We start from the raw sequence: 24,451 nt of genomic DNA on the forward strand, positions 1-24,451 counted from the left end.
TAAAGAGTCTGATCATTGTGGAGTTAAAAAGAGACAAAGTGAATATTCAGATGTGATCTCAACACCTTTATGTAGAAAAATTATTTAATTTACCTTTAAACCAACTTTATTTTGCCAGCTTTAGCAGAGGGGACACAGTTTCTACCATCTCCTTGTGGTAGGCAAAGATGTTTCTGTTGTAATTTTAAAAAATGCTGAAAAATTTTGCGCGTTGACAAGGGTTAAATAAACATTTTGATGAAAATAAAATCATATTCTAATGAAAATTGTTATTCTAAGGCTGTCGAGGCTTTATGGCAAAATTTAGATTTTAATGTTGTAAATACCTGCTGGACTGAAATAGCTCCAGTCCAGCAGGTGGTGCTGTCTTCCTCAAGGCACTGGTTAAATGGTAACAAACATAAACAGAAGCTGGCGGAGAGTCGTCGTCAGCCCATCTCAGCATGAGACTCCAGTGTTTTCAACCACAGTTCTAATGCAAATTTGGTTCCAGTGCTGACTCGTTCAATGTCCTCGCCATGATCCGGGGCCCGGTTACAGAACAAAGAAACGGGCAGAGAGGTCTCGCTCAGCTCACCGCATGAAGACACCTCCGTCACACTGACAACATACAGGAAATGAACACTCAAAACAATGGAATAAATAAAGCCTACTGTATCATATTATCAACATGATCAAAACTTTGATGTTATACACAATCTACTACATGTCTTCTGTCTTCTCATTGATAGTTTATACATTTTCAGCAAGTAAATGGCCTTTTTGTATAATTCTAAAAATGTCCCCCTTTAGGTCGTGGCACACCTGTCTTTTTACTATGAAATCTTCTAGTGATTTATATAAAGTGAACACATACATTTTATATAGTTATATTTCAAGATGAACACATACTGAACTGAAGCAAATTAGGTTTACTTGATTGTCCATGATTATACATCATTTTTAGAAAAATCATGGTCGAATATGAGTATCAAATATGATACATCAGGCTTCTGAGGAATGTTTATATGTACATCTCTCAATCATCATTGTAATGCATTCCATTATATGCTTTTCCCCCACAATAATTTTTTGCGGCAAAATTTATGGGAGGAGAGTATTTAAATGAATCATGCATGGTGATTTACTAAGGTTTGCGCTAGTCGTTTTACTAGTATTTGCGGCATTATTTACCACCCCACAAAAATGCCTGTCTTAAACCAGACGCTAATTTGCACTGCTCTTGGTAGATTGCGTTGGTCATTATGGAAATGATCCGGCTGCATCTGTGATCTTTAATTTGTGTGTCATCAGTAGATCACGCGCAGAACTTTCCACTCCAATTGGTGCTTTTTTGGAATTGCGCGCTCATGCTAATTTGCCTTGTTTAATAAATCTGGCCCATAAAGTGACAACTGATATTTATATGCATTTTATGTAAGTATTCTGGTATAGTGTTATAAAGATCTCGCTGATTTACATCACAAGTTATTAGAATTACACCAAATTACATATTTTTGCTCATTGTGGGGCACTAAATGAAACTGAGGTGTTTTTACTCCTCAAGTATGAGCTGTATATTCGTCTATATCACACCATATGAGTCATAAAAGCCTGATGTATCAAATATGATTAAAAAAAACAAACTTATATATATATATATATATATATATATATATATATATATAAGTTCAATAAACTGTTCCATTTAAAAAAAATAAGATTTTTCTGACTATTATTTCATATGTCAGGGTTAATCAAGATTAATGAAGTTCTCCATACCTGATGGTCTGTGGCAGGTCAGCTGGTATTTGAACAGAATCCTCCTCACCATCTACAGCAGATACCACAGCTTTCACCAGACCTGCATTGACCCACACACACGCACTGACTTCAGCAGGATCTGGGCGCAAACAAGCCTGAGAAAGAAGAAGAGAGATCTTATGGAGCACATGGACTTCAGATCAGCAGCGGGTATAAACATGTTCCTATCTGTTGACGACCCAAAGGTGTACCTGAAGCTGCAGGTGTGATTGAGAGCTCTTCAGAAGCATGTACGTCACAATATGATGTCTCTGAGGTGGTCCTCTGGACAACATGGGCGGATACACTGACTGGACAGAGAATAAGAATGTAATACATAAAATATTTATTTTTTATTTATTAATCTTTTTTTGAAAGAAGTTTGGGGTCAGTAAGATTTTAATACTTTTATTCATCAAGGGTGCATTAAATTGATCAAAAGGGACATGATTTCTAACGTATTCCAAATAAATGCGAGTATGAACTTTCTATTCAAAGAATTCTGGGAAAAAAAAACATTTCCATTACAGTTTCCACAAAAGTACTAAAGGAACACTCCACTTTTTTTGAAAATAGGCTCATTTTCCAACTCCCCTAGAGTTAAACAGTTGAGTTTTACCGTTTTCAAATCCATTCAGGCGATCTCCGGGTCTGGCGGTACCACTTTTAGCATAGCTTAGCATAGTTCATTGAATCTGATTAGACCGTTAGCATCTCGCTCAAAAATGACCAAAGAGTTCAAATATTTTTCCTATTTAAAACTTGACTCTTCTGTAGTTACATTGTGTACTAAGACCAACGGAAAATGAAAAGTTGTGATTTTCTAGGCCGATATGGCTAGGAACTATTCTTATTCCAGCGTAATTATCAAGGAACTTTGCTGCCATACCATGGGTGCAGCAGGCGCAATGATATTACGCAGATATCACAAATGTCTCCATGGTTGCAACGCATGCTCCCTGTGCAAGCAGGGGTCACAGGCGCTGCGTAATATCATTGCGCCAGCTGCACTCATGGTACGGCAGCAAAGTTCCTTGATTATTACGCCGGAATGAGAGTATAGTTCCTAGCCATATCGGCCTAGAAAATCGCAACTTTTTATTTTCCGTCAGTCTTGGTACACGATGTAACTACAGAAGCGTCAAGTTTCAAATTAAAAAAAAAAAAAATTCAAGTTTTAAGGAAAAATATAGAAACTCTTTGGTCATTTTTGTGCGAGATGCTAACGGTCTAATCAGATTCAATGAACTATGCTAAGCTATGCTAAAAGTGGTACCGCCAGACCCGGAGATTGGCTGAATGGATTTGAAAAAGGTAAAACTCAACTGTTTAACTCTAGGGGAGTTGGAAAATGTGCCTATTTTCAAAAAAAAATGGAGTGTTCCTTTAAGCAGCACAACTGTTTACAACACTGATAATAATAAAAAAATGTTTCTTGAGCAGCAAATCATCATATCAGAATGATTTCTGAAGGATCATGTGACACTGAAGACTGGAGTAATGATGCTGAAAATTCAGCTTTGCATTACAGGAATAAAATCCATTATGTCGAATGGCAGAGTTACGGGAGAGATGAAGATTATCAATGAACAAGGATGTTAAAATTTTCAGTCTGTTGCTCACATTAATGTAATGTTTAGATTTAAAAGTATTGGAAGAGAGCACACTAGTCATGTACTCAACTTTTAATGTCCTTTTCATTTACTTTCCGGGCATGGAAAAGAGTACCTCAGATATTCTGCCTATATCTTTAGTGTTCATGGAAAAAAATAAAATCATGCAAAATGGAGATGAGGACATGACGACAACGTCATTAGATGAACTATTCCTTTACCATCTCATATGTTTGTTTTTTTGTGATAATTAAAGTAATTGCTCTGGATTAGCTTGATTAGATTTACATCTTGAGCCAACAGATTAATGTCAATGATTAATACTTTGAGATAGACAACAGATGTGTGCAGCACCTGACTTTTCCAGGTTACACAATTATGGTTTGCAAACAATCTGCCTCGGTCTGTCAAATTCAGTGTCTCTGTGCAGTGGCCCCTTTGGACTTTGGCTGCAGGTCTCACAAAAAACATTGTGCTATAAACACACACCTCCCACATGCCGAGCAGATGAGAGGAGATCTCATCAGGGCTCAGTTTCAGACCAGTCTCTTCCTGGAGCTCCCTGAGTCCTGCATCCAACAGCTAGTTTATACACACACACAGAAAGAAATCACTGAGCCATGGGCCATTCATTCATTCAGAATAATATCTTAATTGTTCATTAAAGACACAATAAGTACATTTTCGCCACTAGAGGTTGCTTATTCAAAACCAGAGGTTGCTTAAGAGGTTGCTTATTCCTGGTTAAAATTGCTTATTTCTCTGGATTTAAACATTTTTGGAAACATTTGGGATAATGTAAGTACACAAGTCAACAAAATATAATAAATTGTTCTAGTGGTTTTTGGATATTTTAATCCAAAAATCTTACATATTGTGCCTTTAATTAAATCTAATTCACTTGGTGACATTATTATATTAATATAGAATTACTTATAAAAATATAATTATAAAATGTACACTAGCATTCCAAACTTTGGGGTCAGGAAGATTTTTTTTTTTTTTAAGGAAATTCATACTTTTATTCAGCAAGGATGCATTAAATTGATTAAAGGTGACATGCATAATGTTACAAAAGATTTCTATTTTAAATAAATGCGTTTTTTTTTTTTTTTATTTATCAATGAATCCTTAAAATCATGTGACATTGTAGACTGAAGTAAAAATTCTGCTGTCCTCACAGGAATAAATTACATTTTAAAATAAATTCAAATAGAAAACAGTTATTAATTGTAATATTTCACAATATTACTGTTTTTGATTAAAAAAAATACTGCATTGATGAACATAAGAGACAAAAACATTGAAAAATCCTACCGACCCCAAACTTTTGAAATGTGTTTATATGTATGTATATGTATATAAAAACTCATGACATAAAAACGAGGAACAAATATTTACAATTCTGCTCTATTTCTAGGTTAATAATCAAACAAGCACATTTGTGACTTGTACAAATGTTATCACAAACTTTTGGAGTTCATGCAGTTCAAGTGCTGCTGTCAACAAACAACTTGATCACTCAGTTTGCTATGCTGATAATATAATTGGTAATTAAAAATATTGTATTAAATTTAAAAAGAATGCAAAACGTAGTCTCAGACTTTGGACATCAAGTAATCAATCAGTCTCACAAACTAATTCTCTCAAGCAATTTAAAATTACTTGACAAAAGTGCAGTAAGCGATTTCTGAAAAACGCTGTTGAAAGTGGATCAGACCGAACAGCACAACACACTTGTAGCCAATGAGCAGTAGGGGGCGTGTCCACTCATGATGGGGGAGGAGAGAGAGTAAGCAAGAGAGAGATTTGAAGAAAGACTGTAGAAAGAGAGATGGCTGAGAGACATTCAAAAGAGAAAAGGTCAGAGGAATATCACTGGAAAGAGAAGGGTTATGATCAGGCATGAGCTTTAGGACCCGCGTTAATTTTAGAAAAGCTTTCCAGCGCTGGAGAGAGCTGAACATTGGTTTTGCAGTTTCACAGAACCAAGATATAATAGCGCTGCGATCTGCCATGCATTACGTAATCACGTTGGAAAGGTCACGTGTGACGTAGGCAGAAGTACCGCAGTAGGCTGAAAAACTCCATCTCATTTTCTCCTCCAATTTCAAAATCATCCGACATCATTGTTTTACCTTTTTTTGTAAAGGGTGTTTGACTTAGTCTTTGCACGTTCGCTTTGTAGACACTGGATCGGTACTTCCGCCTACATCACACGTGACCTTTCCAATGTGATTCCAAGATGAGCATTTGTGGTTAAAAAGTATATATATTATACTTTTTTTTAGAAATGACCAATCGTTTCACTAAATAAGACCCTTATTCGTCGTCTGGGATCATGTAGAGCCCTTTGAAGCTGCATTGAAACTGCAATTTGGACCTTCAACCCGTTGGTCCCTGTTAAAATCCACTATATGGAGAAAAATCCTGGAATTTTTTCCTCAAAAAACTTAATTTCTTTTCAACTGAAGACAGAAAGACATAAACATCTTGGATGACATGGGGGTGAGTAAATTATCAGGAAATTTTACTTCTGAAGTGAACTAATCCTTTAATTTCAAATATCAACGGCGTTTCTCTGGAATCCCTTACTGCACCTTTAATGACTGACTGATTGATTGATCGACTGATAGCTCACTGTTTATGCAATACAGCATGTACCTTTTCATCCAGCTCCAAATGGCCTCCTGAACAAACAAATTACATCCATCAGTCCTGAACACCACAGTATTCTGACACACACATGCTGGCCACATTTCTGTAGCTAATTTCAGCTAACAACATTACAGTCTCTTTTGGAAAGTCAGATCTGAGATTCGACAGATAATGAAACTAAATAACCGTTTAAAATTGTGGTCCTCAGAACCAGATAAAGCTGACTAAAATGACCTCACTCATCTGTAAATCATAAACATGAGCACGCACTTATTTGAGTGGTCATTTGGGTCGGTGCGGAATAACTTACTCACCAGGTGGAACCCAGACATTGGGGAAGATCCGGAGGCTGGAGGCACGGCGCGTTAGCAACAGTCTCTGATTGGAGGACTGCAGCAGCACAGCCACGCCCACGTCTACCCCACGGCTGAGGGTGTCTGGAGGCAGGGAGACTGCCTCTGAGTGAGACAGGTATTTGATGGGGCAAAATGACGCCCTCTAGGGTCAGACAATGAGTTTGATCCACAAAGAAATTTCCTGTATTAACTGGATTCAATTAATAAAACTGAACTGGCCATAATATAAATTCAGTGTGATCTCACCTTCAGAGGAACTCCTCCATCACACAACCGGTCACATAAAATAAATCTGTTATTCTCCAAAGAACAGCTCACATTAACCTGATCATCACTCCCAACAAAGTGTCCAGTTATGCTCTGGAAAAAATAAAACACATATGTGACCCTGGACCACAAAACCAGTCATAAGTCGCACGGGTATATTTGTAGCAATAGCCAACAAAACATTGTATGGGTCAAAACTATCGATTTTTCTTTTATGCCAAAAATCATTATGATATTAAGTAAAGATCATGTTCCATGAAGATATTTAGTAAATTTCCTACCATAAATATATCAAAAATGTATTTTTGTGAGTGGATGTGCATTGCTAAGGACTTCATTTGGACAACTTTAAAAGCGATTTTCTCAGTATTTTGCTGCTAAAAGAAAACATAATAATAAAAAATATTAAAATAAATGAGAAATATTTTTATTTATTTATTTTTTTCAATCGTTTTTCCAACTCTGGATGTGCACATATGCACTGGACCTGGTGCTATCATATATGATTGTTTTAAACAGATTGTTATTAAAAATTATAATACATAACTGAATATTTTCAAATTATATGCATATTTAATACTTTACAATAATAACATTTCATTTGTGAACATTAGTTAACTACACAAGTTAACATGAACTAACCAAAGAAAAAATAAATCTTAAGAATTTGTTATGTTAATGTCAACATTAATACATTATCAAAATAAAAAGTTGCATTTTGTTTATATTATTTAATGGACCTGAGCTAACATGAACTAACAAAGAACAATTCTATTTTTATTAACTAACATTAATAAATACTGTAACAAATGTATTGCTCATTATTAGTTAATATATTAACTAACGTTAACTAATGGGACCTGGAATAAGAGTTCAGCTGACCTGCACGAATCGCGCGCACTGCGGAGCGGCGTTTTCCTTCGACAGATGAACTAGAATCTTTCGGACCTTCTCCATACTGTATGACATCACCACAGAATATGATTAATTCACTTTTTTCATTCATAATTTGACATATCACCACAAAATACTCATATTCTATTGGATACAGTACTAATAATCAGGGTGAACCACTTAACTATCCAGGAGATCGTCGGAGCGCATGAATGAGTGTTTAGAGCGGAAACACAAACATTCTGTCAGTGTCCAGACTCTGAACCCAAACCCCAGACCATAACAAACACCATCCGATTCCGAACTGATCCTCTGGAAAATGGCTTCTGATGTTTTAAAATAAAAGTCTAACTTTACAGCGCTTTAAGGCTCCTCTATTAATATTAACTCAGTTACGCAGTGTTATTAATTCGTTCAGAAACCTTGCAGCAAATCAGGAAGAAATACTGAGCGAACGTAAATCTACGTAATAAATATTCATGAGCTTCGGAAATGGGTCAACTCGAAAGACTTCTCCTGAGGTTTTAGAATAAAAGTCTGTTTTTTTAAGACTATTTTTATAACTAAAGTGTTAAATTGATATTTATTACACTAATTTCAGGTAATGTAGAAAGAGAATTATGGAAGATTGATTTATATCTCATAATTAAGACCTTTTCCCCTTCAGAATTATTAGTTTATATATCTAGAAATTCGGACATTTTTCCCCTCAGAATTGAAACTCACAGTTGCAAAAAAAAGGTAGATAAAATTGTTAAGATTGTTAGATAAAAGTCGTAATTACCTTTTTTTTTTTTTTTTTTTTTTAATTCCATGTGGGAAACAAGCTTCCATAGCCTACTAATTCACAAAGAAATTTTATATGTCACCCTGGACCACAAAACCAGTCATAAGGGTCATTTTTTTGAAATTGTGATTTATATATCATATGAAAGCTGAATAAATAATGTATGGCTTTCCATTGATGTATGGTTTGTTAGGATAGGACAATTCTCCAATATTTGGCTGAGATACAACTATTTGAAAATCTGGAATCTGAGGGTGCAAAAAAATCAAAATATTGAGAAAATCGACTTTAAAGTTGTCCAAATGAAGTCCTTAGCAATGCATATCCACTCACAAAAATATTTTTCTGATACATTTACAGTAATTTGCAAAATATCTTCATGGAACATGATCTTTCCTTAATATCATAATGATTTTTGGCATAAAAGAAGAATCGATAATTTTGACCCATACATATACCCGTGCGACTTATGACTAGTTTTGTGGTCCAGGGTCACATTTAAAAAAATGCATCTAAATTTAATAAAATGACTTGCTGAGAGTTTATATTCATATCTACTAATTTGACTAAGTTTGTGCACTGTGGAAAATAAAGCAATAAAGTGAGAGCATCCGATTGTGTATTAAATCAAGTTTATTTGAAATATCATTCAGTCAAATACAAACACAAACACAGCCATATTACTACATACTACATGGTTTCATTTTACTACACATCAAGAGATCACTGAGAACAGGCACAATGTAAATCTCACATGCTGTCATAAAGACAAAGATCTACAGACACAGAACGAACGACACATGCTTCCACAAGAGGATTTTACATCACCAAAGTCGAGCCCTTGACTGAGGGTTCAACCTCTGACCTTTAGTCATTAGGGTGTCCATGATTTTGGTCACAAGTGGTGGCACTTACAGAGTTGGCAGTCATCATAGCTTTCCTGAAGAATCAGTACGGATAAAACGAGATGACAAAAAAGCCAAGCGATGCTGTTTAGTTATTCACTGGTGTTTAAATTCACATTACTCTGCTTTAGAGGAGTTTCACTGAACATGGGCCACATTTATCAAGCCAGGATTTTTTTGTAAGCATATATATATATAATTATTTGGCCAGCTTACAATGTTGTTAGATTTTTACGGTTTCAAATTGCAATTGAAATGAACAAATATCAACTTGATAAAATGTTGCCCATATGTCCTCATGTGGCTAAAACAAACATGTTGACCGATATAAACATTCATGCAAAAGGTGGTACAAAATTCTACAAAAGTCAGAATCACAGAACCTTCTTACCGTTCCCATTCACCATAATTCCTTTTCTGTTTCTTTTATGTACCTAATGCTGAATTTGACATATCCTAAGAATGATAAACACATTTACCCCTCTAACATACATCTATAACATTGTATTCTGGTCAAGATTTTTGGGTAGACATTTAATTAGAATTACATGCTAAGAAGCTTCAGTTTGTAAGAGCAAAAATTAATGAGGTACGAACAACTATTAAGTTGAGCTTTCGAAATTACAGCAGTCCTACAGCTTGTGACAGCAACAGCCAAGCAAAAAACGAGATTTTATCCATTTTATTTTCAAAAAATTATTTACAACTTCACAAAAGTTTTTTTTTTTTTTTCTTCTGTAGTTGTGGTTGTTTACCTGTGAGTGGTTTGTAGTTTGTAGTTAGCAGTTGGTGTAAAACTGTGCTAAAACTGTGCCCTTCTGCTCTGAACATCTTTTATTTTGTCAGTTTCCAGCATGGATCATATTCTGGGCCTGAACGCCAGCACCATAATATTGGTTTGCTGTAGAGTGAGGGATGGGCGTCAGCTCCTGAGAGAAAACAGTAAATTGGACAGTCAGTTTCATTATAAATTAGCTTTAAAACATTAACAGATATCTGGAACAGAACATAATTATCTGATATTGGGATCTCCTTAATAGCAGTGCTGAACTACGTACCTTAATGGCACTAACAGAAAGGGCGTAGACCCCAAAAAGAGACACAACCAAACCAATGATACATGCTAGCACCAGGAAACCGATCAGTGTTCCCAAGATCCCATTCACTAAGAACTGTAATACAAACCACAGATACAATAATATAATCCAACAGCACAATTCTATGATAAAGCAATATACACCCCTGTATTTTTATGACTTTTTACATGGTAAATAATAATCACATTAAAAATAATGGCACAAAAACAATGAATATGAACAGAGAGGGAAAATGGAAAATGTTATACTTCAATTAATCATTCCAAAAGTCTAATTTAGTGATAGACTTTGATATTTGTACATTTTTATCATGCATAATTTCTATTTTCACATTTTTTTAAGTAAATGTAATTGTAGACTACATGCATATATTTAATTTGCTATAATTAGCTATAAAAGTATTATTTATATACTGTTATAGTATATTAGCTTTCATTTTTATACGTTCAGTTTACATTTTAATTGTACAAATTTTAGTTTTAGTAATTTTTGTCATTTTAGTTCAATTTAGATTTTTTTTTTCAGTTGTAGTTTTAGTAGTTTTAGCACTTGAACTTAAATTTTTATAATGTAAATTTCAAAATAATTTTAAAATAATGAATATATTTTATTTCAGCTTTATTTCAATTAAAAAAATATTTTTAATCATTTTAGTTGGCAATAACAACATCAATACATCAACATTATATGGTCATCTTTAGTTACTGATATCATCATCTACCATTGAGAAACTCACATCAGTTGACCACAAAGTCAAAGCAAAGTTCTTCTAAATGAATAAACGCTTGTGAGTTCTCTCCTAAAACACTGAGAAATGTGCATTAAATCTGTGTTTGTCTATAACTGGGGGGAAATTCAGATTAGATTTATCTTGACCGAATTACAGTTTTAATTGTGCTCAGGATGTGTTTGTAGTATTCCCTGCTGCATCGTAAAGCTTGCAATGTGACTCACCTCTTTATGTCCCCCTTTCTCTCCTTCTCCACAGCAAGCCCAAACAGAGTGAAGTGGGTCACAACACCACTGAAACAAGCAGGACAAAGCCTGGAGTCACATCTCTCTTTCTGCTCACACACACTCAACCACAGTCTGCCGTCTGTTCAGATCGATGTACAGCTTCCTGATTCCTACTCTCAAAATCATCTGCTTTTCTGATCCACGTACAAGTCAGCTCTCATTTTTTGAACAAGCGGGCTGGTTGAAGTATAACATTTTCCCATTTTTTAATATGTATAATAACCGATTATATGATCAGTTTTGTTTATAGTATAGTAATCTTCTTTCACTTGTGGGAATGTAGGTGCCTTGGCTCGAGGATGAGCAGGATGGGGCGTCTCTGTTTGTTTACCTCTGTGTCCCTGTAGTAGTATGACTCTCCTCTGAATGGGATGTGTCTGGCCATGAGCCCAAATCCAACAATATCAAATGCTGCTGTTAGTAGCTGCAGAACAATAGTTGTCAGCACCTGCGACAAACGAACGGACATGTATTTCAACAATAAATAATAATCGCATTTCCAATCTCATATTAATAATCTCATTTCTGATAATGAATGTCTGATGAAGGTCATGGGACCGAAACATGCGATAAATAAAAAATTGTGATACTTTTTGCGAGCTCTGATAGTGTGCGAGTCTTTCTTTTGATTTCAATAATGAATTTTCAAAAATATATGTAAAATCCAAACTGCCCCTAAATGACATGTAAAAACATAAAACGTGATTGGTCACTTCACATGTCAGTCAAATTCTGGCTGCGTCTAAAATCGCATACTCTCTTGATTAGGTACTTATTTTGAATAAGTAATTATTTCACGACTGCTAAAAAAGTATGTTCTACGTATATAGTAATGCTGTCATTATCATGTGACCTACACAGTTACGTCGCTTCACTGCCATTCACAAATCCTCTCCCGTGGCCTCATAGGATAGTAAAGTGTCCATCGAATGCACACTTAAGAATCTAAGTGGTAGTAAGTAGAAGGTCATCCGGGTACTTTTTGCCTACTCTTTTATGAGTACTGTGAATTCGGACATACTTCTTTTGTCACATACTGTTTTTTGCCTACTATATAGTAGGGAAGTATGCGATTTCGGATGCAGACAATGTCTTGCAATCTAAGTGGGCGGTTCTTGGCCAAAATAACATGTAAAGAAGACCTTTGTCATCAGAAGTTTGACTACACAAGACCACTGTTGCTGAGTCTGCACTTAATTTGGTCAATACAGGACGGGGTGCAAGGTCCTTTCAGACGGAGGGACCTTAAAGGATTTTAAATGAGGAGAGCAAGACTGATATGATTTGTGTCAACTGTAGTTGTTTATAATTTCCTATTTGCATTCAAGAGTAGATGTTAATATAAATCTCAGGGGGCGTTTACATGACACCGTTTTCAGCTAAAAACATTTTATGCGTTTTGGCTGTTCATGTATACAACAACGTTGTTTTGGGGGCCTGAAAACATAAACTTGTAACGTTATCGTCTCTGTGTAAATTACAAAAACGCAAATTTGTGAAAACGGTGACATTACGTGTTCAGTCTATGCATACGCGTACTTGACAACCAAAACAACAATGGCGGTGTCATGACAAATTGGGTCCTCCCTCGAAATCAGGTCTCCACAAACCAAACTGTCAAGTGATGATTATGCTAAGTATATACAAATTATATTAATTTAAAATACGCATATAGCTTACTATATAATGCGTAAGAAAACAAATTAGAGCATAATAAAACCAACTGAATGTAATTTCTTACACTTAATTAATAAATAATATTAATAATAGCCTATTAAGTGAATAATTGAAAATCATTAATTTGTTTTCTTTAGAACTGAAATATTTGGACATTTAACACTTAACTACATTAAAGATGATTGTGAATACATGTAGGGTAAGTGCAAATGCGTGTATAAACTAAGCTATCTGGCTAATCGGGTATCTGTATGCTATGCTAATACACAAGCTAACTAATACAGAAATATATGGTCATTATAACATAGTTGAAACAGCATTTATCATAACATGATTTTGTAGGGATTGTACTCAGGTGCTAAAGAGAGTACCTATTAAAAGAAATTTGAATCAATGGGATCGCATGGGGTCCTAATGGAGACCCCATTTTGGGGGGGACCCAATTTGTCACTAGAGGGGACTACAGAACTGTGTTTGTACTGCTCAAGATACCGAGTTTATTGACGCTTCTCCAGCAAAGTGTGGATTTACTGCACCACTACTACAGCGAGCAGAGATGCATTATTTACATACGTAGAAGAATGCGTAAGTGCGCTGGCGCGTAATGTTTCTTTTCAATGTGACATTGCCAACTACTGGCCTAGCATGCATAATAGAGTACCTCAGAGATGACGTGTTTTTGTATGCAAAACCCGGAAGGGAGTTAGCATTTTAGGACTTCCGGTTCCATCACCCTAAAGTCTATGGGTTTTTTGAATGGGTTTTTGCTAAATCGCCTGAAATAAGGTCTGTGGTTAACAAAAGCCTCTAAATATTTTCACGTTTTGATCTATGACATAAAACACACCAGTTATAACCCGCTTGTGATTTTTTAAACCTTTATTGTGTTTTAAAAAGGGCGGTTGTTAACAAGTTGCTAAAAGGGACTACTTCCTTTGGCGGGGACTTTAGACGTCATCATGACAAACAGGACATTTGGACAGCATTTCTCATGGAAAAGTGGATAAGTATTCATACACAGCGCAGATCATAATCAGCGAGCATGTTTTTAAATAAAGTTGTTTTTTAAATAAAGTTTGAGGAAGCTTGGTGGCGGTGACGTTGATCCGCGACCATGGTGTGCTGTTTATAGTCTACTGTTATATATCTGACGACTTTATTTAGGCTTCAAAATGTATAAATGTTGTGTTAACTTGTAAAGATTATCTTGATGGACAAAACGTGTAAGTGTCATAACCCTTTGTTAAACACAGAGCTTATTTTTTGCGATTTTCCAAAAGTCTATGGGAAAAATGCATAGGCTTTCGATCGAGGGAACCCGTGCGCCGCTAACTTCCGGGTTGGCCTACAAAAACACGTCATCCCTGAGGTACTCTATACAGCGTTTTTAGTCGTTTTCGTGGATACGTGTGAACGGGGATCGTTTTGACAAAGTGAAACTTTTCAAAAATGCAAAGAAAAACTTTGTCATAACTGCACTAACACTGTTAGAAAAAAGGTTCAATAGGGTTTTTATAAAGAACACTACGGTTCTTGACTCAATTTTTAAGAACCGTTTATGTCAAAATGGTTCCATATAAGGAGAAATGTCTTGAATGATTTCATAATACTATGATGTTTAATGATTATTTCAATTTTTTTCTAGTGATAAAGTATGTTCACAAGCTGTTTAAATAATAACATTTAATTACTATTAAAAATGAATTAAAACAAAATTAATTAATTAAAACTAAACCCATAAAATGATCCCATGATGGGAACCCATAAAATGTTCTATATGAAGCACCTGACAGTTTAAGTTTCTATATAAAACCTTTTCTTCTAAGAGTGTACTAAGTGTATAAGCTAACTGCAACTTGTTCATGCTTCTTTTTCTTACACTTTCTTATTTTCAGATGATTTTAATATTTGTGTGTTCATACCAGACATTTAGTTGGCTTCCTCCCAGTGTGCACCAGGACAACACCAGTTATGACAAGCTGTAGGAAACAATGCCATAGGTCACATTACTGATTTTAAGCATCCCATATCTATTCACATGTATGTGTATTTGTACCTGAGCACCGTTGATGATGAGGATGATGATTTCCCGCTGGATATGATAGTGCAGCTTATACACAACTGAGCTCAATATGACAGTCAACACTCCAATTATGATCTCAATAGCCTAAACCAAAGTAAATAAAATATTAGAATTGCAATTGTTGTTTAATTTAATTTTTAATTGTTTTAATTTTATTTTATTGAGTCTGTCAGTATGTGTGTGTTTCATCTCAGATATGGGTGTGTCCTTGGATGTTGGCCAGATGTCTTTTAATAAATAAACTACGTGTGCATTGTGCATTTATATTAAACTTAAACCTAAATATGATCTTCTATAAGCACACCACTGGTTGAATGACTAAAATCTCATATGCAGCATTCCAACAATATGTAAACAATCTGCTCAGTCTATAACATCCAGCATGATACAGGCTAGTTAATAAAACATCTGTAATGGCAGAGATAAAACAGCAGCAAATATCGATAAAATAATGTGATAGTGTGCTGTAGTGAAACTCACGCCAAGTGTCTTGGGTTCTGCGCGTTTAAAAGCTTTAATCTGAGACGCGTACAGCGACATCCTGATAGATCACCAATCACTCATCAATACCACACGATCCGCTGCAAACACAAGCACAACGGCATGCATCAACATAACATGCTGGTATGGCGTGGATACGAGCTAATGCATTCCCCATGCATATTGAGAATAATATTTGCAATCCACACACTCTTTATGTGTACTATCAGGCTCGTGTGTGATGAGAGGCGCACGCTTACCTTTGCGCACTGGCGTTCTGCACTCTGCAGCAGAGTCTGAGCGCGCGGCGGCTCTCCGCAGTGTTGATGTCATGAGGGGAGGCGGCGGCTAAACAAGGAGAAATTCAGGTTGGCTCGGTCCCGAGCACAACTCACTCATCCCACCGGCCCTTTTTCTAGAAAATACCCTTGCAAGCGCTCAAGAGTGGGTATTTTTAACCAGGTTATGTATTATGTAGAGGATAAGAGCTGAGTGTGCTTTGAGAAACTGCAGACTAATATCGTGAAACATCTGTTTATTATCTTCTTCCTAAATAATGTCTTGCATATATGGGTTATGGATGGGTGTGTATGTCTTAGTATAATAGTGGTTTTCAACCATGGACCCGGGGCCCACTAGGGGGCCTCAGCAAACTTCCAAGGGGATAGATAAGTCAAGTCAATTCAAGCCATCTTCATTTATATAGCGCTTTTCACAATACATATTGTTTCGAAGCAGCTTCACAGTGACAATAGGAAAATTATTATCGAGCTAAAGTTGGTTTTTGATTGAATCACTTCCATTGTAAAAATTGTTAATTATTACTTTAGAGTCCTCTTAAATGACACCTTTCCTACTGAAAACCGAATACCTTTAATGCATTCTTGCCGTTCATTTACATGTTTAGTCTATAGGTTTGCATGTTTGAGTGAGTATGTGTGCAGAAGCTTGGTCTTTTTTTTTTTTTTTTTTTTTAAAGTGATATTTGCCAAATTACTTGTCTGGTCCGCATAATACTGAAAAATTTGTTGTGTCCGCAGATCTAAAGATAACTTAAAGGGGACCTATAATGCCCCTTTTACAAGATGTAATATAAGTCTCTGGTGTTCCCAGAATGTGTCTGAAGTTTCAGCTCAAAATACTCCACAGATCATTTATTATAACTTTAATATATCAAATTTGCCCCTATTTGGGTGTGTGCAAAAACACGTCGTTTTTGTGTGTGTTCTTTTAAATGCAAATGAGCTGCTGCTCCCGGCCCACTTTCCAAAGAGGGCGGAGCTTTTGGTTGCTCAACAACAACAAAGCTGGAGAATCTCACGCAGCCAAAATGACGATCAGTGTTCAGCCTTACATTGTTCAAACCGGAGTCGGACACTGATGGAGAGACTCAGGAAAAAGTTATAACTTTTAGAATACAACTGGACGTTTCTGAATGGTTAGTGGATAAATTTATGTTGCTGTGGAGTTGATTCAACTCATTGACTAGCATGTGCTGTCATGTTAATCTTTTGTGCAAATCCAGCATTGAATTGACCCTCGTTTGTGAAGCAGTCCGGCGTAAAATGGTAACAACACTCTACTATAACAACTCTTCCTCTTCTTTAAAGCAGCCCAACATGGCCTCGCCCCCTTTGTTGCATGTTCTCGGGGGCAGGGTTTATGTAAATTTTAGGGTTAGTGATGTCACTAAATGACATCCCTAACAGCCGTTTGTTGTAGTCCTTAAAAAGTGATTTCTATAAAAGAAAATATCTCCCTTTGCATTGAACTTTGAGCGTCGTAAATTTGCAGATGTCGTTTATGCTCAAACAGCAACATTACACACTCAAAGTGAAATCATAATCAACCACCCCTTTAAAATAAGAAGAAGAAGAAAAAAAAAGACAACAACTAAACAATCAGATTTCTTATTTTAATTCACCCCAAAACTTCTGGAAATCTAAAATGTAATTATTTTTAATATGATTATTGTAGTTAATTATTTCAATCTATGGACACTCCTAATTTCTGTAAATTAAAAAAAAGGGGGCAGGGGCTTCGTAAAAAAAAATGTAGACAGTGGAGAACCTTGGGAGTTAGAAAGATTGATAACCACCAGAGTAAAGTATATATGTCAAGCAACTCTAGTGTTTTATTGGCTAAAAGCAGGGTGTGAATTATCGAGGTTTGGGGGTTCTGAGTCTGACCAACCTAATTAAGGTTAATACTATGTTCCGGGATCAACATCTTTGTTGATCCTGGAACAAATATTCTCATCAACCAATCAGATTTGTTTACAGTTTATATGTCAAGTTTAGGCTTACAACCAGGTTTTTTCTCCTATCATTTCCCTCTGATTTCAGGGATAAGTTATGGGTAGGTTTAGGTTTAGGGGTAGGGATAGGACTAAATTTTCGGACAGGAATGTTGTTCCAGGATCAACAAAATGTTGATCCAGGAGCATGTCTTACATGGCAAAATCAAGCTGACCCCCTAATTAAATAAGGAAACACATTTCTGCCACATATGAAAAAAATGCTTTTGTAATTTATTATTATAAAATAAAAAGTCAAAACTATGACATGCTAAGTCATAATTATACAATAGAAAGTTTTTCTTAATTTCGACCTTTTGTCATAATGACTTTTTATGTCATATTTATGACTTCATCTCATAATTATAAGCATTCTTATGTGGCATAATATGGCTTATAACATAATATGTTTGAATGCCTCCAAGAAATCAGAACAGCAAGTTAGGGGGAAGGATATGAAAAAATATAATTTTTTCATATAACATCAAAGTCGTATTTGCCTGAGGAGGTAATCGCAGAAAAAATATGTTGCTTGAGCACTTTCCTTAGCATCCGTATTGGATGGCAAGATAGAAATGTGCCTTTTTCCCCAGCACTAAGGCATAAGTACAGACGTCAGACCATGGAAATAACCAGTAACTTACAACATTTAGAAAACGTATAGTAACCTACAAAAACTACAGCAGTAACAGCACACAGGATATTTATGAATAGCATCAAGGTGACGCACTATTAATATTACTAAGATACAGTATGTGACTGAACAGTTGATTACCTGATGACGTCAACACGAGATAATAAATATTCATGAGCCCAACCTCTGTAGGGTAGCGACATCACATCCACTTTAAATGGGCTGTTCGAACAATAAACTGTAAATAGTAGTTGAGAAGACAGATTGTGCTAGCTACATTAACTTTGACTCCACTGCAAATTAAAAAAAAAAAAGTATAAAAAATGTGTGTGTGTGTATATATATATATATATATATTTATTACATTCAGAAAACATTTATTGAATGCTTTAAATATTATATTAAATGTTCCAATAATATATATATATATTTTTTTTTATATAATTTATATAATTTTATGCAAGCATTATGACAAAAAGTAATGAAAAATAATGAATAATAATAGGCCCGTTCACACTAACAACATAACTGTAACGGTAAGTTTTAATAATCGCTCTAATACTATGAGAATAGCGAACAGCCAATCAGAACCCACTGTACTTTAAAGAGCGCAAGTGTCAGATGACATAACTGCAGCACATGCTAATAATAAACAGAATGTTATCGTCTGTTGCTGTGAGCGTTACTGTACTTATTGTTCTCAAAACAATGCAAGAGGAATAATGAAATACAAAGTGCATTTTATTCATAAAATCAGTAAGAAGTGTGCTATAGGTCCCACAGAACATTCCTGCACAGAAACGTGTATACCAGATGATACCGCAAAAATGACAAACCATCTAATGGGAAATGGCTGTATTATATCAAACAATTCCATCAAAAAGAAAGAAAGCAAATGTTATAAAGTTTAGCCTATGTGATGATTAAACTTTTGGCTAGATATGCCTTGGTCATAAGTGTGTGGCCATTCAGGGGTTGGAGGGGCAATCCAACCCAACCTTCAGGAGACTGCAGTCACTGCCATAGGGATCAGCATCAGTTTCATCCTGGAATTTAAAAAAAAGATGATTTGTTAGATCACATCTGTATGTCACAATCAGCAAAACACATCGTAAAAAAAATCCACCTTTCATTTTAAAGGTTGACTGAACTATTGAACTACTGAACTACATAGACAAAGTTGACATTGTATAAAATATATATTAATTTGTTGGCCATTTAGTCTGTGCAACTTAAAAAGTAAACAGCAAGAACTTACTATTTCAAGTTTGGTTTTGAGGGTTCAACAAGCAGGTTGCTAAGTTTGATCACTGTTGGTGCATTTGAATAATTTTTATTTTTGGTCAAAGCATGAGGAGTTATGATGACAGAAATATTTGTTATTCAGAAATAAAAGAGGTTTTAGCACTATGTAGTATTTTTTGTTGTAGTGTATATTTCATTGTAAAAGCTATGTTTCAAGTCTCCATTAGAGTGAATAGAGTTCTTTTTGGTAAGATTTCTTCCATTTCGGAACATATACATACATTGCTTTGGTGTATAGAATTCTATTGCTGATCAACAAACTGACACACAAGTTAGATAAACTAAGTTCTATTTTACTATTACTATTATGTAATATCAACGTTCATATTAACTTAAAATGCAAGCTGATTGAACATGGATTTACAAGTAAAAACATTATTAATTTTGAATTTATAGAACTTATTATATTGTGTTTGATGAAAGCACAGAGCAACTTTTATTATTAAGTTGATACAACAATTTTTGCATAAGTTGAGTAAACTCAAAAAAATCCTGAAACTGGTTGCAAGTTTTTGAGTCCTCAACTTCTGATATTTTACAATGACATTCGTGGAGTAGGGGCTACACTAGCTATGTTTCCATCCACCCATTTTTATGCAAATTTTGGTATATTGTATAAAAAAAAGGTTGAATGGAAACGGCAAGATGCGCATAAAAAAAAAAAAAAACGTGCTCAAATGAGGACAACAATTTTTTTTAACCAATAAGAAGAGATGCGCATAAACTATGATGGAAACACATTTACCGAATAAATCCTTTGATGCACAACAAAAAAAAAAACCTCACATGACTGCCTCAACAGTGGATGTGATTGGATAACTGAACTAACCAGTGGATTAATGTCGATTTCATCTCAAATGTTGGTTTGGTCATTCTGAAATGCCTGAATCAGTCATCAAAATGGTTGGGTATAATTACCTCCCTAAATAGTCTCACACGATTGCATTCCCAAACACCAGGTATCTGCCTCCGAATGCAAGATAACATGGCAGCACTTATTGTGTTTCGTCAGCGTGCTCTGAGGCGCAAGTCATTTATAATGAACGAAGAAAGAGCCATAGTGGCTTTACTGACTGCAGCAACTTCTATTTTTATTACAGATATTTTGCACCAGGAAGAGACAATTTTGTTTTCTTAAACACGGGATGGAAACGATGCTTTATTTGCAAATGTTTTATGCGATATTCCAATTTTGCGCATAAGTTAAATTTATACCTTTGGATGGAAACATACCAACTGAGAACTTAAGTTTTCAGAATATCATTTACTAATAATTCACTAATTTGTCATGTGGTTGACACATAGTCATTCAGTTCACTTATTACCTGGACGATGGCCCGGCCAGAAAAGATTGACAGAGAGATGCTCATGCACAGTTGAAGAAAAGACAGCACCAGCAGAAGACCCCTCACTCCATCCATCAAATTCTAAATAAAAAATATTGCACATGGCAAACAGACAGTCAAGATCTGTCATATGAATATGCTACAGGAAGGCATATGCATCATCATTCATTAAATGTAAGCTTGAGATCATCACTAGTTACAGACGTACATGAAACCTCCAAAACATATTTGCACATGTCCAATAATTTCCGTTGTTACAAGGGTCATTCCCCGGTCTGATGCTGAGCTCCCAACTGAAATATCCGGTTCCTGCAGCAGCCAGCAGAACACAGATCACGTTCATGGCCAGTGTGGCTTTAATCTGCACAATCACAAAAAATAAGAAATTGGGTTTCTTACAGAAAGAAAGTGTTTTCAGGCTTTTAAGAAACAATTATAGACTTCATGAAATCCTGTAGATGATTTATTGAGTCTTCAGAGAGAGTGTCGAATGTCGAACACATCAGGTATGTGCTAAATGCAGTGTTTTTTTAAAGACGTAAAAATATACAGTAAATATGAGAATTGGCTCACCAGAGCAGGACTGGATCTCTTGTGTGCAGCAATTGCCACAAACCCAGATATGACAAACTGAAAAAACAAAAATGTAATACATTTGAATGTACAATTTATTTTGTTCGTTTACCTAAACCAAACTACAGAGGCTCTTTTTATGAGAACTTGTAAATAAAAAGAAAGAAAAGAAAACAAAAAAACTGATACAAACACAATTATCCATATGTTCAGACATGAACAATAAATAATCAGATTTATTAAAGGGTTAGTTCACCCAAAAATGAAAATAACGTAATTTATTACTCACCCTCATGTCGTTCTACATTCGTAAGACCTTCGTTAATCTTCGGAACACAAATTAAGATATTGTTGATGAAATCCGATGGCTCAGTGAGGCCTCTATTGAGAGCAAAGCCATTCAAACTCTCAAGGTCCATAAAGCTACTAAAAACATATTTGAAACAGTTCATGTGAGTTCAGTGGTTCTATCTTGATATTATAAAGCGACAAGAATACTTTTTGTGCGCCAAAAAAACAAAATAACGACTTTTCAACAATATCTATATGGGCCGATTTCAAAACACTGCTTCATGAAGCTTCTGAACTTTATGAATCTTTTGTTTTGAATTAGTGATTCGGATCTCCTATCAAACAGCTAAACTGCTTTTGGCACACAAAAAGTATTCTTGTCACTTTATAATATTAAGATAGAACCACTGAACTCACATGAACTGTTTCAAATATTTTTTAGTACCTTTATGGACCTTGAGAGTTTGAATGGCCTTGCTCTCAATGTAGGCCTCACTGAGCCATCGGATTTCATCAACAATATCTTAATTTGTATTCGGAAGATGAACGAAAGTCTTACGGCTGTAGAACCACATGAGGGTGAGTAATTAATGACATTATTTTCATTTTTGGGTGAACTAACCCTTTAAATGATTTTTCAGTGATATTTATTGTGCATTATTGACTATAAAACTTATATAAATTTTAATATGTGTATAACTTATATACATTTTTTAGAATGTTCACTCACGGGAAGTCCAAGGAAGACTACAATGTCAGCATGTAGCATGCCGACAAGTAGTGTGACTGTGCACAGAGTCATGATTATCAAACCAGTAAAAACCTGCACCAACTACACAAACACAAACACACTTCAGGGAAATATACACTACATATACATCAAATACATTAAACAAACTTTCCTGAATCACTTTCATCTAAACAGAGGGAGAATATTCAAAGGACAACATCTTTTACAAACTGCTAAAATGATTTAGGCTGATATAATTTATCCTCTGAGAGTCCAATTATTTTGTCTTCAGCATGTCAATAAAGCTTAACTTATATTTAATATTGGTATGAAACTGCATCTGAATATATGTGCCCAGCTCTCACCCCCAGTGACAGAGGCTTCCCCCTCAGGAACATCCTTGTTTTTGGTGGCAGGTTGGACTTTTCTTGTTTGACCAAGCTCGCCTTTAGGTCCGACTCCGGAGACTCCATTTTCTCCTCAAGTGGGATTACATGAGTCACTACCCTCACTCCATTTGCCTCAGTAGTCACTGAAGAGGCCATATCTCACAGTAATGAGGCTCACTTTTACTTTTATGCTGCAACAACAAGGAAGCAAAAAACACATGAGAACTTGCCAAACTGGCTTCTCATTTCCTTATTAAAATTATAATTTTCAGATCTATTTTTTAGTTTGCTTAAGAATGCTGTAAACAATGTTATTTAAAACTATGTTGAAACTGAATTATGTAGTTATTTATTCTACTTATAGGGGATACTACAGGTGTGTTTTATCACACAACTTCCTGATACAATACACATGCTGTATACAGTGGCTAAATGATGGAAATGGAAGTCAATCGTACTGCATTTTGGGATAACTTATATGCAATGTGCTCGCGGTTGTATCTAATCGAACATTTTTGAAAATGTAGGTCATATGAATATTCTGTGCATAGAAAAATTACTAGACTGATCTGAACTTAATTTAATGTATACAGTACACATAAACGGCTAGATTACAAAACAGTAGGCCTAAGAGTATTCCAAAAGCCACCGACATTTTTGCAATATGATATCCAAAAAAAAAAAAAAAGCCGTCTAAGCAGCAGCTTACTAGATTTTATAACGACGATACCTAGATAGTCAGCTTGCCAGATTTTGAGGCACAACCATAATCATAACAGCTATTTATTACTTACTACGCAGAACGAACTTTTCGACGCTGGAAAAATAGCTTGTAGTATCTACACAAAAGAACGAACTGCAAACTGTTTACTTACCTATTCTACTGACTTCAGTTGACGTACGACCTGATTTAACGACTGAACAACAGAAAAACCTTTACGGGAAATAAACTTCCTTCTCCTCCCACTGACTTCATTTAACCCCTTCAGGCACAGAGACAGAACATCTGTCAGGAATTCATCTATAACGCCATGAATGAGTAAAGAACCATCAAACTAAAATGTACAGGGACTCCAATTACTCGTTTGAGGCTAACCACGTGTTAAGGGGGTCTAAACGTTGTGTAAAAGTACACTGTTGTCAGTTCAATCCAGTAACTAGTTCAGTGGGGTTGTTTTTGCCTGGGGTTTCCATCTGTTTTGTACAGAGATTGGCCACAAACATTAACTTCTTCAGTTTCTGATTTGGTAGCATACAGGCCTATGGATCTG

The 24,451-nt window shown here is 35.4% G+C and overlaps 3 protein-coding genes across 7 annotated transcripts; all 3 read right to left on the reverse strand.

Moving 5' to 3' along the window:
- Positions 1-45: 45 nt before the first annotated feature.
- Positions 46-8,015, reverse strand: nudt17 (nudix (nucleoside diphosphate linked moiety X)-type motif 17). 3 transcript variants are annotated; one of them, XM_051864761.1, is made up of 9 exons: positions 7,731-8,015; positions 7,559-7,634; positions 6,656-6,769; positions 6,368-6,551; positions 6,060-6,085; positions 3,885-3,977; positions 1,995-2,093; positions 1,762-1,898; positions 46-600 (listed from the first exon to the last, which is right to left on the reverse strand). In XM_051864761.1, the coding sequence occupies exons 2-9, from the start codon at positions 7,631-7,633 to the stop codon at positions 429-431; spliced, it is 900 nt and encodes a 299-aa protein (XP_051720721.1). In that variant the 5' UTR covers position 7,634; positions 7,731-8,015; the 3' UTR covers positions 46-428. The 3 variants fall into 3 exon arrangements, with proteins under 3 accessions (XP_051720721.1, XP_051720720.1, XP_051720719.1); XM_051864760.1 differs by having other exon boundaries at positions 7,756-8,014; XM_051864759.1 differs by having other exon boundaries at positions 7,559-8,014.
- A 957-nt stretch (positions 8,016-8,972) lies between these two features.
- si:dkey-7j14.5 (uncharacterized protein LOC556563 homolog) lies at positions 8,973-16,032 on the reverse strand. 2 transcript variants are annotated; one of them, XM_051864771.1, is made up of 8 exons: positions 15,877-16,032; positions 15,617-15,717; positions 15,110-15,220; positions 14,976-15,032; positions 11,708-11,824; positions 11,314-11,382; positions 10,321-10,434; positions 8,973-10,191 (listed from the first exon to the last, which is right to left on the reverse strand). In XM_051864771.1, exons 2-8 carry the CDS (start codon positions 15,674-15,676, stop codon positions 10,105-10,107), a joined length of 615 nt encoding a protein of 204 aa, XP_051720731.1. In that variant the 5' UTR covers positions 15,677-15,717; positions 15,877-16,032; the 3' UTR covers positions 8,973-10,104. The 2 variants fall into 2 exon arrangements, with proteins under 2 accessions (XP_051720731.1, XP_051720732.1); XM_051864772.1 differs by lacking the exon at positions 11,314-11,382 and having other exon boundaries at positions 15,877-16,031.
- A 3,234-nt stretch (positions 16,033-19,266) lies between these two features.
- On the reverse strand, positions 19,267-24,274 carry si:dkey-7j14.6 (uncharacterized protein LOC556585 homolog). 2 transcript variants are annotated; one of them, XM_051864765.1, is made up of 7 exons: positions 24,056-24,274; positions 23,157-23,371; positions 22,792-22,893; positions 21,771-21,827; positions 21,406-21,558; positions 21,177-21,278; positions 19,267-19,592 (listed from the first exon to the last, which is right to left on the reverse strand). In XM_051864765.1, the coding sequence occupies exons 2-7, from the start codon at positions 23,334-23,336 to the stop codon at positions 19,515-19,517; spliced, it is 672 nt and encodes a 223-aa protein (XP_051720725.1). In that variant the 5' UTR covers positions 23,337-23,371; positions 24,056-24,274; the 3' UTR covers positions 19,267-19,514. The 2 variants fall into 2 exon arrangements, with proteins under 2 accessions (XP_051720725.1, XP_051720726.1); XM_051864766.1 differs by having other exon boundaries at positions 23,975-24,248.
- Between the last annotated feature and the right edge of the window lie 177 nt (positions 24,275-24,451).

Source organism: Ctenopharyngodon idella, chromosome 16 (genome assembly GCF_019924925.1).
Source record: "Ctenopharyngodon idella isolate HZGC_01 chromosome 16, HZGC01, whole genome shotgun sequence".
NCBI lineage: Eukaryota > Metazoa > Chordata > Actinopteri > Cypriniformes > Xenocyprididae > Ctenopharyngodon > Ctenopharyngodon idella.